This window comes from Astatotilapia calliptera, chromosome 12 (genome assembly GCF_900246225.1).
Source record: "Astatotilapia calliptera chromosome 12, fAstCal1.2, whole genome shotgun sequence".
Lineage (NCBI taxonomy): Eukaryota > Metazoa > Chordata > Actinopteri > Cichliformes > Cichlidae > Astatotilapia > Astatotilapia calliptera.
The window spans coordinates 23,187,770-23,200,188 of record NC_039313.1 but is presented as its reverse complement, the minus strand read 5'-3'; the positions used below and the strand labels follow the sequence as shown (position 1 = coordinate 23,200,188).

General features: G+C 38.8%; 2 protein-coding genes across 3 annotated transcripts in view; both read right to left on the bottom strand.

Moving 5' to 3' along the window:
- Positions 1 to 2,540: 2,540 nt before the first annotated feature.
- On the bottom strand, positions 2,541 to 9,676 carry got1l1 (glutamic-oxaloacetic transaminase 1 like 1). Of its 2 annotated transcripts, XM_026187819.1 has the most exons (9): positions 9,167 to 9,676; positions 7,609 to 7,790; positions 7,262 to 7,385; positions 6,049 to 6,093; positions 5,876 to 5,946; positions 5,610 to 5,760; positions 4,287 to 4,452; positions 3,963 to 4,105; positions 2,541 to 3,451 (listed from the first exon to the last, which is right to left on the bottom strand). In XM_026187819.1, the coding sequence occupies exons 1-9, from the start codon at positions 9,339 to 9,341 to the stop codon at positions 3,312 to 3,314; spliced, it is 1,197 nt and encodes a 398-aa protein (XP_026043604.1). In that variant the 5' UTR covers positions 9,342 to 9,676; the 3' UTR covers positions 2,541 to 3,311. The 2 variants fall into 2 exon arrangements, with proteins under 2 accessions (XP_026043604.1, XP_026043603.1); XM_026187818.1 differs by having other exon boundaries at positions 2,543 to 3,451; positions 5,876 to 6,093; positions 9,167 to 9,675.
- A 2,417-nt stretch (positions 9,677 to 12,093) lies between these two features.
- adrb3a (adrenoceptor beta 3a) overlaps positions 12,094 to 12,419 on the bottom strand; it is a 12,954-nt gene continuing 12,628 nt past the window's right edge. Inside the window, exon 2 of the mRNA XM_026187817.1 lies at positions 12,094 to 12,419. This exon is cut by the window's right edge and continues 740 nt beyond it. The gene's annotated coding sequence lies outside the window, so the exon portion shown is untranslated.

Below are 12,419 nucleotides of genomic sequence, written 5' to 3'. Positions count from 1 at the left end.
ACACAATAATAATTTCATTTTTAAGGATATGATAACATAATGAATGCCCATCTTGAAAAATTAGGTCTAAGGATGTGACATTATGACAGTTCGGGGATTTAGTGGGATATAGACTCGCACCACTACACATGCTTGAAGTTCATAAATAGATAAATATTCATAATTACCATTATGTTTAGTACCACTGTTGATACTGACAACTATAATGTAGCGAATGTTGCCAGACCATCTAGAATTTATTGTCTAGGGACTAAGTCTACATTGGAATTTGGGATCCTGGACAGATAAAAGTACAATCTCCAGTTATTTGTAAATAAAAAATGCCCTGGGGGAGAAGAAAAAAGGAAGAAGGAGAAAACAAAGTTGGTAAAACAGGGAGGGGGGTGTCAGGAAAGTTTCAAGCTGACTTAATTATTCACAAGGGGTCAAGCCTGCAGGTTGTTGTATGTTGCTGCGTGTTTGATTTGGCAGATTTACTTTATATCAGATGATCTTCCTGACACAGACCTGAAGGGAATTATGTGTCACCCAAGGCTTCAACTGGAGATCTTTCACTTTATGATTTTTGATTTTTAAACCCTAGCTCCAGCTCCCATGTTGCAGTATGATAAATATTTGTAAAATATCCTACCTTTTTATGCAGATGATACGCAGTAATATTTTCCTCTGATGATCAAAACCCCTGTTCACAAATTAATAAGCAGCATTGATTGACTGCTGGATATCTAGAAGCCTTTTAGAACTGGACAGAGACAAGGACATAGTCCAAAAAGTCTGCAAAAGTAAATTTGTTCATACTTACTATTCCTTCATCTGAAAACAGTGGATAAGGCAGGAAACCTGGCATTTTGTTTGACAAATTAATAAAGTCAACAAGCAAAGTAATCCTGTCCTTAGACAGCACAGCTTCTCATCTGCAATGAATATATGTATCCATCCTTCACATTATTGCCATCTTGTGGCCATGCTGTCGCTGAAAGCTGTGCTTGTTTCAATCTCACAGAAAACTGCAGCTATTTTGAGGGCGTGGCCATGTGCTGTTAACTAGTGGTGTGGGATACTGCATATTTTGGTATCGATCCGATACCAAGTAAATACGAGTCAGTGTCGCTGATACCGATACTTTTCAATAAACAAGCTGGATGCGTCATTGAACTGCTAAATCTCAATTAATTTTCATGACCTTAAGTGTTTTTGTGATGTTTCCTTTTTCAATATTAGCATTATTATTACTATGGCTGGCAGCGGGAGAGCTGCAGCCGTTGAATGTGGTGTTACAGCAACTGTGTGACTATTGTAAGAATAAATGATGCTGCGATGCATGAAAATGCCATCGGGTCTGCCGTGGTGGTTTACAGTTATCAATTTTTTATTTATTTATTTTTTAGAAAAATCTTTTTTAAAAAAACCCCAGTAAACTAATTAAAACAAACAAGTACTGTTGAGAAACCATAATACAAAAGTTATAATTAAAATTCTCAACAGCAAAAACAACTGGTGAAAATATAATTGATATGTAAACAACTTAACAACCCCCAAAGTGTCTAAATCACGTCAGGTGACGGCATAACATCTAAACACGGGGGGGAGTGTGCCTAAACTGCAGGTATATGAATGTAAACTAATGGGAGATCAGCATGTGAGGCAAGCTGCTGCCAGTCTGCTTTGACTGCTCTGGGATCAGTTACAATCTACGCTTCATACAGAAACACAGCTAGCATTAGCAAGTAAAACATCTTCAGTGATTCAGCATCGTTAGCTCTTGCTAACCACCTTGGCCAACAACAACTAACAATTTCTTTAGTACATTAGCACGGAAACCATGATGGGGAGAACAGCTCGGATCCTTTTCGGTCTAATAAAACTGATTAAAACAGTACATCTGTAACTTGCTCAGTGTCTATAATCCAATTAGACCTCTCAGGTCATCAGATGCACATCTTTTAACTATCCCAGAATTAGATCTCAGTGTGCTGAGGATGCTTAAAGTTGCTGTGTTCCTGTTCTTTGGAACGAGCTGTCTGCTGATCTGAGGTCAATGACAACCGTCTCACAGGTCTGTGTGTCAGCATTGATTTGTATTTCTCTGTAACATTTTATTATTATTGCCTTTACGTCATTGTAGACCTACGCAGGTTTTTAAGTGTACATGTAAAAACCTTTTAAACGTACATAAATAAAAGTGACACTGACATTGACGCTACACTATGGAGCCACTACTAAACAAAAAAAAAACATAATGATGACAAAAATGATCACCACATTTTGTGTGATCTATTCTGTGGATTCACCCATTCAAGCACAGAAACATACAAAACCTGCTCAAACTAACGATACCTACACTGTATAATGGGGTTGTGTAAATTTTACCTCTTGGCCACATGTGATATGTACGCCTCAAATGGTGATGATGAGTTTCTGAGTGACTTAATTTATCAAAGAGTGCATTTTATCAAAAGTAAATCGATATATTTCATATTACCTGACTTATGATAATTGTAAAACTATGTTGGTTCTGTGCACCAGTGTATTCACATTTACCTTTGTCATGCAACTATTAAGTAAGTAAGTAAGTAAGTAAGGCAATATTAGCCAAATTGTATGAGCTTGAGCTCCTAATATGTGTGAGAACAATTTTTTAAAGCCAAAAATCACAAATTATGATGGGGCACCATTAGGGTCCAAGGTTAGCAGTACATTGACTTTGAGGGTTAACAAAAATTTTATTTATCAATAACATTAGGTAAACACTTCATATCCAGACACTTTCATAATCATGTTCAGTTGAGAAGGCTATAAATCTAATATTTTTTCATTAAAGATGAACTGCTGCCAGCTGTCAGCTAGTAATTATGATTGAACTAAAGGCAAAAAGCTACCCTAGAAGTCCAAAACACACAAAGTCTGTCTAGCAGCTCTCGGTGACTAACTCTTTTTTATTTGTTTATGAATCTATTTTTTACTGAGGTGTAGAAACAATTTCTGCAAACATCTTCCATAAAAAGGAAAAAAAGTAATTTGTTTTCTACACTACCTTCTGTTCACATTCCGTATATGTAAAGTGAGAATATATAAATATACACCTCAATCAACTCTTAATGTAAACAGACTGAACAGGAAAATCACTCCACAGCTTCCAGCAGATCTCCTGATATGGCTGACCCAACAGAGCACTGGAAACATAAACATCCCTTTTTTAAGTAACATCATAATTACACTTAACTTAAAAAGGAACATTTTAATGAAACACTTGAAAGGTCCAAACTCATTGTGAAGCCCACAGAATTTGGATGCTGATAAAAGCTGCGTGGTCAGAGTGAAGAGGTCAGAGCCAAATGGATGGACTCGGCTATATAGTCCAGGTTGCGGCAGTTGATTGCGCTCACGTTTAGACATCCGCCGGGAAGCAGGTACACCCGTCTCCTGTTTGACAGAAATTCTACTTGCTCACCTAAAAAGGCCAAAAAACCAGTCACAAAAAAGCAAAATCATGAAAGCTCATCAGTGTATCAACCTATGTTATTGTCATGTGAAGAAAAGCTTTGTTTAAAACATGAATGCTACATAAAATATATCTTCAGCAGTTAAGTTTTCAAGTTATATTTTTTGAACCAAACTAAAATCACAAACAGCAATTCAATGTAGACTGATCAGGGTTATGGCCTTCGTATAAGCCATATGTGTGCATAATGTGTGCGATTGAATAAGTGCATCAGACACTGATAAACTTTATGAATACATTAAAAAATTGTATTGCAAATGCCAATTAGCTGTTTCAAAGGATCTTCCAGAGAATCGCGGCAAAGCAAGAGCTGAGAAAACTAATTATGAACATCAGACAGCATTTATGTTGTCCTTGTTCGAGGCTGATGCAGTGAATCATTTGTCCTTCTAGATTGTGAGAAACATAATTCTAAAAAAAAATTGAGAGGAGGGCTGAAACAGTGCTTTTCAGTTTTTACCATTTAACCCTGTGCAGCAAAAGAGTCCACCTTGTTGAGTCAGATGGTCCCAGCGACCAGGAGTTCCCAAAAGCCTCAGCTTCTCTCTTAAAATGGCTCTGATCAGCATACACCTTTCAACAATGTGCTTAACCTCTCCCTGCCTGGGGAACACAGTGAGAAAAATATATATATAATTCAATATCTGCACTATGAAAAATGAGGGTGGAAAGGGGCGTGTATGCATAACATCAAGAGACATACAACACATGTACTGATAAAACAGCAACAGCTAATGTCCGGGCCAAATTCTTCAAATGCCAGATCATTTGCAGCATGTCTCACCACTCAACAAGATGGGCTGAGTTACTGAGCACTGTGGTGACAACATGTGCTCCTCCTACGGATGGCCTGGCCCACAGTGATCTCACTATTTTGTCAGCCTGAGACTGCACGGGCAGCAGGACGGAGTTCTGCTTTAAGACGCACAGGAGGTGTCCAACAGCTTCACCTGGTGAAGGAAACAATATGAGCTCAACGTGAAGAAATCTACAGAATGTCCCAGCAGCAGTGAAGTAACGTTATGCTCTGCTGAAAAGAAATGCTTTGCATCAGTATACACCGCAAGCCTGTCAGGTTTTTCCATTTTTTCTGGTAAATATTCACTGGGTCACAAATGAAAGATTGCAAAGATGCTTTTGGATGCACATGAAGCAGGTTTAGTTGCCACTTTTTTGATTCTTTCTAACTTGTGTTTAAAAGATGAGCGCAGAAAAACAGCACATTTCATTTTCGACATTTCATCCCAGAGCCAATTACGAAGATCAGAGGAGCCCTTTCTAAAAACATGAACTCCCCTGGAAACATGATTTGCAAAAGACTCTAATGAGGACATATGCATTTTTATTTTTCACAGGTACTTTCAGCTGCTCCCTTATTTCCCAAGGGGTCGCCGCAGCAGATGGATCTGCAAGTTTGATTTAGCACAGATTTGAAACCGGATGCAACCCTCCCATTTATCTGAGCGTGGGACCGGCACAAGGAGTACACTAGCTTGTGACCCCCTGCGGCTGTTTTGTTTTTCTCCTCCCTCCTTCACATGTAAGCAAATGTGTTAACCTCTGCATTTTTATGTTTTAGTCAAATTATATTAAAACCAGAAATAAAGTTTAATGTTGCAAACAAGCGCCAACTCTCTCCAAGTGTGAAGGCTGCAAGTCCAACAACAGCAATTTTTTCCCTTTTTTGTTTCTTATTTATTTATATTCTTACTCACTTCTTCAACTCACACAACACGGAGAGGGTGCTCTTCTGACAGGTTAGGTGAAGAAAAAGTCAGGGAATGCAGCAACAATCCACAGTCCCTGGAGCACACTGGATAAATTTGATCTCATGCACTCAGCATAGTAAAGCTTGGCCTTTAAATATTTTTCCTCTCTATGGCTACTGAAGTCTGCCTTTTTCTGATGACGATTATGGTTCAAAGATAAGTAAAGAGGTGCTCTTGTCAATTACCTTGAGTCGGTTCATTCAGAAAAGAAAGAGTTCAAACTGACTTGTATCAGCTCCAGGCAGCGCAGTTGTTTTCTCACCGCAGAGTGCAGTGTTCGTTTGTGCAATAAGCACATTTTGATAGGTGTGGCCCCTTCAGTGCACATACGTTCTCACCATATAGTCCAAAGCAATGGGAAAATGACTGAGCGCAGAGAAGCTCCATTCCCAGCGATGCACAGTGCTGCACAGGCCAAGCATCACGCTCCATGTCTCCACAGCAGAGTGCCTGTGTAGGCAGCAAGAGGAAGGGGAAAAGTCTACGGCTCTGTTGAAAAACAGTGCCAGGAGAGCAAATTAAATTAAGTATGAGTGAAAAGCTGCTTGTCTGATAAAAATAATTTCAGCTTCTGTCGGAGAGCATAAATGCACAAGTTAGTTACCGTAATGAGCCGTGTAATCACAGCCCATTGACTCTGAGAGAGGTCTGCTCCGGTCGGGTAGTGGGCAGATGCTGACAGAACAACAACACTGTGCTCAGGAGCACTCTCCAAATCCTCCAGAAGCCTCTCCAAACAAATGCCCCGCTGCTTGTCATCCCAGTAATAATACTCACGGATCTCTTGGATCCCTGCTGCCTGGAAGATACCAGCCAATGAGTCTGCAGGGAGGATCAAGACACAACATTATACTGGCTTATTAGATATAAAAGCAGTACCAACCCCTAAAGATCAATGACACTTTTGTCCGCAGCATGTACACTCACAAGAAAAGTATGTGAACCAGGATTTATGAATTAATTACTCAAAAAATGTGGTCTGATCTTCATCTAAGTAATAACTAGTGACCGATGGAGCCTAACTTAATCAGTGTAATACAAGGCAAGCAGTTTCATATCTTTATTAAACACAATGAGTAATCACTCACAGCTCAGACTGAAAAAAGTAAGGCTCGGTTCAGTAACTCGTGGACTCACTTATGGCAGCAAAAGTCGGGGGATTGCTGTAGAGGAATTTGGAACCAATTATCCTTACAAAAAGGTTTCAGGCCATGACACAGCCATTAAGTTGAATGAATTTTATGTCCTTTATTTATGCATCTGCTTTCAATCATTCTCCTGTAAAATTTGACCAGATTCCATTAAAGCTTACATTTTCAATTCTACTTCTGTGACAAAATTACACGGAAAATAATCAAATAACTTAAAAGTCAGCATTTTGGGAAGAAGTGTTTTATGAGTCTATGCTTAACGGCTGGGATGAGGTTTTGGTGTTGGAGTGTTCCTCCAAAGACAGCATATTTTGGCTCATCTGTCCATTGAACATTGTCGCAAGTGTTGTGGATCATCTTAGATGACTGTGGTTTTATGTTACCACCATTATTATTCACTATTTTTCTTATTTTTCACAATTAAATAAAGATATAAGTCACAGAGCTCCATGCGGGCATTTTTCTATGACAGATATTTATCTAATGATGTGGAATCCTTGACATTTTGTCTCCTTTATGTATTCATTTTCAAAATCTTGTGTTGCTATGGAAACAGCGCTGATTGTTTACAAGACATACTCTTTTGTAATTATTGGTGTGTGTGTGTGTATATATATATATATATATATATATATATATATATATATATATATATATATATATATATATATAAAATAAAGCCCTACACCCCGGCCCAGAAGAAGATACATAAGATTTGTTTTGAACTGTGTATTATGCAAGGCAACTTTAGAAGAGTCCAAAAATACAATTATGTAACTGGAAATGGGCATAATTGTTCCACTTTAAATGTTGTTCAGTAGAAGCGGTTTTTTATTTACCATCACAGGGGGAAGAGAGGTAAACCGGGCCACACCAGTCAGCACTGAGATCGTACCAGCACCTCAAGAGTTCAGCTCCAAGACGAACAGCAGCAGTAAAACCAGGAGTTTGGACACCTAACACCTGCAGCGAAAGCCAGGAAATACCAGCAGCAGAGTTTTTTGATATAAATGATGTTTGCTTGCTGATCTTCTATTGATTTATTCTGCAGTTACTTATAGTAACTGCAAATAACGTCTTTCCGAGTAATGCTCGGTGCTGACTGACTGCATGATCAGTCCTAGTTTTTGTTTTGTGCAAAACGAGGTTCAAATGAGTTGAGCTGTCTGTGTGTAGCTGACATTACCTGGTTCTCCACTATAGCCCTAGAATGCTTCCCAAGGGCAACTTCTGTGGCTTTCCTGGTGAATTCTCTCAGTCCAAGAGAAGAGGGATACTCAGGATGAAGAGTGGGATCAGTGCTCAACTGCTGCTTTATTTTTCCAACCAGACGCAATTCAAAGGGTTTTCCCTCCTCGCTGTAATACTCTGCAAAAACATGTATTGCAAAGAGCAGAATATATTTAATCTGACACAAAAATACAACGCACCCTCAGAGCCGAAAAACTGAAATTAAAATCCCTTTAATAATTGTGTTGCCTTCTAACAAGTGGCAACAAAGAGTTAAAATGTTTAAACAAGTGCAGTAATATCTTAAGGTACAGATCATTTACTTGCAACATGCTCACGTAATTGTGGCCTTAGCAGCTATTGCACTGTATGCGTCAGCAAAGGCTGAGAAAATGAGGTACAAAGCGAGGCAAGAACTGAGTTTCTAGCAGCTATTTCAAGAAGGCTCACGCAGAGCTTCAGCTGCTCTCTATTAGGCTCAAAGTAGCTGATTAAAGTGGGAGAAAATGCAACCTCCAGGCTTTAAAAAGCCCCTTCAAACACCCACTGGTACAATCTCATGAATGCTTCCTGTTTTTAGCATTGACACAAAATATAAATGTTAAAGGCCATGACTGGCAATTAATGATTTTACTGAAAATCTTAATGTACTGCTCACCGGGCTTTCTATAAAGATATGAGTATACAGTGTCTGATGCACTGAATATCTTCTTCGGTGTATCTTATTACATTGAATAAGATACTGACTGGTGACTGGCGAACCAGTCCTCTGCTCAGATTAGAATCTGAGGAGGCTACACGGTGTATATAGCAGTATTTTTCTTTCTGCTCACATATTGCCTGCCATAATGCGGCTCACGTATTTCCAGCTACATTGCAGAACTGTGGAGGCACATTACATTATATGTGCAATAAAGCAAGCCTGTAACAAAAAACAAAACAAAAACAACAAAAATAATAATAATAAAAGCACCTATATTAGCATATGTTGTCTGTGTTAAATTATAACAGATGTACTTCACTAAATTCACATTTAAAAATCAAACTGCACTTTGTGGATAAAAGTTATATATCTAAGTTTATTTATTTAAAAAGTAAGTATAAGTAAGTAAATATGTCATACAATGTCTGCATCTTTGATCTTCACATCTGTCGATAGCTGTTGTCTATATTAATGTAAGTTTGCTAAGTTTGGATCTGACTCATGAGATCATCAGTGCATTTGAGTAAAGTGTACGTTTGTAGTTAATGTAGTTACCACTAGAATAGTGGTTTAAAAAAACCTGCGGTATTTTTTTTAGGGGGGGGGGGGGGGGGGGAGGAGAGATTACTAACTACATAGAGATGACATAAGCATTTTTTAAAATTACATTAAAATTAAATTTGAAGTTGCACAACATTGTTTCTGTTTGAGTTATACTATCTATCTATCTATCTATCTATCTATCTATCTATCTATCTATCTATCTATCTATCTATCTATCTATCTATCTATATAACGTGATAAGACTCACCTCTGCCTGCCAGATCAACTTTCCTGGCCTGGGTATCTCTGGCGAAGGCGGATAACAACCTTGTTTCGGGACTCACTGGTGCGTTGAGCGTATTGGTAAACAGTGGGCATTGACCTCCTGGGTCTCCATTTTGGCTGACCCCTTTTTCATCAGGGCTGCTGCCGGGTCGGCTCATCTCGGAGGCGGTCAGACAACTCAGACCGGCGGGAGCTGCGAACCTTTTGTTTGGGCACTGTTGCCAAGCTACAGCACATATTTGGATTCTGTGGCCCAGGCAACGGGGATGGATGAGTTTTGTCGCTCCCTAATGTGTGGCTCCGGTGAGTTTACTTTTGCCCTGACGGTAAGCCATCAAAGCCACTGGAAAAAGAAAGGATGAGCTATTATCAGTGAAGACCCAGATGCATCTTTAGCTTCTAACACCGACAACACGCTAGTCTAAAGCTCAGCTTTGTGTCCTTGTTAAGGCTTGTTTGGGAGCTTGGCCCGTAGCCGCCATAAATTAGCCCTATTGCAATACACAAAAAACAACAAAAAAAAACAACAACGAAGAAGTAAGCAAGAGGCTTGCTCATTAATTGTACAAGAGTGTTCTGTGTCGGTCATATATATCTGCAGATGAGGCTATTTCCTGCATCCATGGCTTCCACTCATCCATTTCTTATATGTTTACTCAAATGCATTCATTTGATGACATTTATCCCACTATCATTTTCACAGATCAGACTAGTCTTAATGGTGGAGTTCATGTGTAATGTGAATTCATGAGAAATTAAAGTTCCATGTGCAATTTTCCTCCTTGGAAACCAACTGAAATCCAGCGTGCAGTGTAAATCTCTTCAGGCTATTACTGTGCTCCTGCATAATACTGCTGGGAAATAGTGGTTTCCTTCCAGGCAGCGAACTAAGGAAAGAAAGCCATTTCCAGGGGATAAAGAGGTAGCAGTGAATATTGCATTAAATGAAATTGCAGAATCAAAGTAAACATCTGATGGAGGTGATAAGTGAGCCTGGCTTTGTAGTTCACTTTATGAAGCTGGAAATCACAGATAACTGCACTAGATGGCAGTAGATGGCCAAATCAGCCATCAACTCTTGTCAACTGGTTGACTTGGAGTTAAAGATGCTCTTGTCCAGCCTGTCCAGTCCTGGTTTTTATAGATTACATGACAACAACTTTCTTTTTTTTCCAGGAAAGAAATAGAAAAAGATTCCAAAAATGTAAGCTTTAGGTGGGGAATTGGATTCTGGTCTTTTCACACGGCTGTTAAATATTTTTATCCTTGCCCCGTTTTTTAAAAAACTCATTTATCTTTGTGTGGTTCTCACACAAAACACATCGGTACAGTCATTTTATCCCAGGGAATGACAACAAAAATTACACCTTTGACTTTGTCATTTGCTGGATATTTGAGCCTCCGGGTGTTATTGTTGAAGTTGGAATATTTCTGTGAAGTCAAATTGTTTCTGAATGCCGAGTTGGCCTCTGAAGCAAAAACGAACACACAGATAAAAGAAAGAAAATGTGACAGAGAAAGACATTTAGAAAGAAAGAAAACTCGACAACACTGTTGACTCCAACTCTGGGAAAAATATCTGGATTCTTAAATCTACTCCCGTCAAGAGGCTGTTAGTGAGAAAGGAAACGACACGTTAGAAGAAGCTCGGCTTGTGCCTTGATCACGCTCCCACGTTGTCAGGAAGAGTTCACGATAGTTTATTAAATTAAAGATGCAGCAGACACAATTAGATTTAAGAAACCTTATCTGGTGACTATTGATGTCCAAGCTTAGTGTCAAAGGTTTTTATTTTGTTTTGTTTTTTCATTTATCTGAAGCAGGTTCTAAAAATATCCTGAAGAAAACTGAGCTACACGTCTCAGACACTGGCTGTGGACTTACATGTGTAATTGAGAGTGAAAGTCATTTAAACTTCCAAGCAGATCCAAGACTGCCTCAGTCACATTTAATAGTAAAAGCAGAAGAAAAAAGAGGATTTTATTGAATTCATTTTCTTATGTAGAATATTTTCCTAATCAGATGTTCCGCCTCTGTTTTTATAGTCTTTTTGTTTCCTGTACTTGTATCTTATCAAACCCTCCCAGTCGTACTTTAAGTGGTGGCTTTTCCTTGAAAACTTTAGGATTGATTTCGGTCTGATACCACTCATGGAAAACATTGGAACAGGAATCAGCTGATAGGAATGTGGCTTCAGACAGGGCCATTATTTCCATTCTGAGTTGTTGTGTGGCTTTTTTTTTTCTCTCTCCGAATGATATTTTTGGTAGTCACACTGCCCGTCTGGCAGGGCTAATGTCAGTTTCGGCTTATTTTCAAATGTCTTACATTCTGCTCTTGGTTTATTTTTAAAGTCCCAAATCTTGTAAATTCCTCTCATAACACGGAGATATTGCCCGCTCAAACAGTAGCCAAAGCCAGAGATGACAGTAGTTTAGATAGTGGGAGGATTACTTAAAATAACATTTCAATAATGCATTGTTTAGATTTGTGTCTTGAGCTCACATCAACAGTAGTTTTACTTGCTCAGTGTTGTGGAACATGGAGTGAAGGTCGGGACCCTCAGGGCCTCCCAAGATAAATCCGAGGGGCCATAAGTAGATCAAAGGGTTAGGAAAAGGGGAACAAATATTCCTGTTCACAAAGCTGTTTATTTTTTCTGACTTTTTTTCCTTTTTTTTCTTGTGAAAGTACTTAAAGTACTACACTTTCACATCTACAGCATCCCAAAAAACCCCACTTCAAATGAAGCCACCTATGAAGGACAAAAATAATTAAATCCCTCTTAAGTCATTGTCTGTGACGGTTACATACAGCAAAAGTTAATAATAATAATTATTATATTGTTACAGTCATTTGTTGTTTGCTTCCAGAATGGTGAGTTTGCACACACAGCACGCATGACCAATGTTACACAGTTTTAAAATACTTTATTTTTCAATGCAACAGATGATGTTATGTAAAATCACACCACAAGGTGCCTTATGACAATGAAGTAATACATAATGTGGGCAGAAGGTTTTCTGTGCGTGTGGACATTTCAGGGGACGGTGTTGGGCTTATACTGTGGCCACAAGCCAAAGAAAATAAACTAGCAGCACGGCATGTTGCATATGCTGCTGTGTTTACCTGCAGTTCGTAATACTGTACCTTGTACAAGGACATACCCACAAAAAGATTCTAGACAGCGTGATGTTTGAGGCATCCAGACGTAAGGTTCTGTCATCCATTATTCG

What these genes read in the sequence shown, in the direction of transcription:
- got1l1 (XM_026187818.1), bottom strand. Translation starts at nt 9,341, where the DNA reads ATGAGCCGACCCGGCAGCAGCCCTGATGAAAAAGGGGTCAGCCAAAAT. An exon ending in CCATTGCTTTGGACTATATG is followed by an intron (nt 4,453 to 5,609) that starts GTGAGAACGTAT and finishes TTCCTTCACCAG; the next exon opens with GTGAAGCTGTTGGACACCTC. An exon ending in TTGCTGCACAGGGTTAAATG is followed by an intron (nt 3,452 to 3,962) that starts GTAAAAACTGAA and finishes TGGCCTTTTTAG; the next exon opens with GTGAGCAAGTAGAATTTCTG.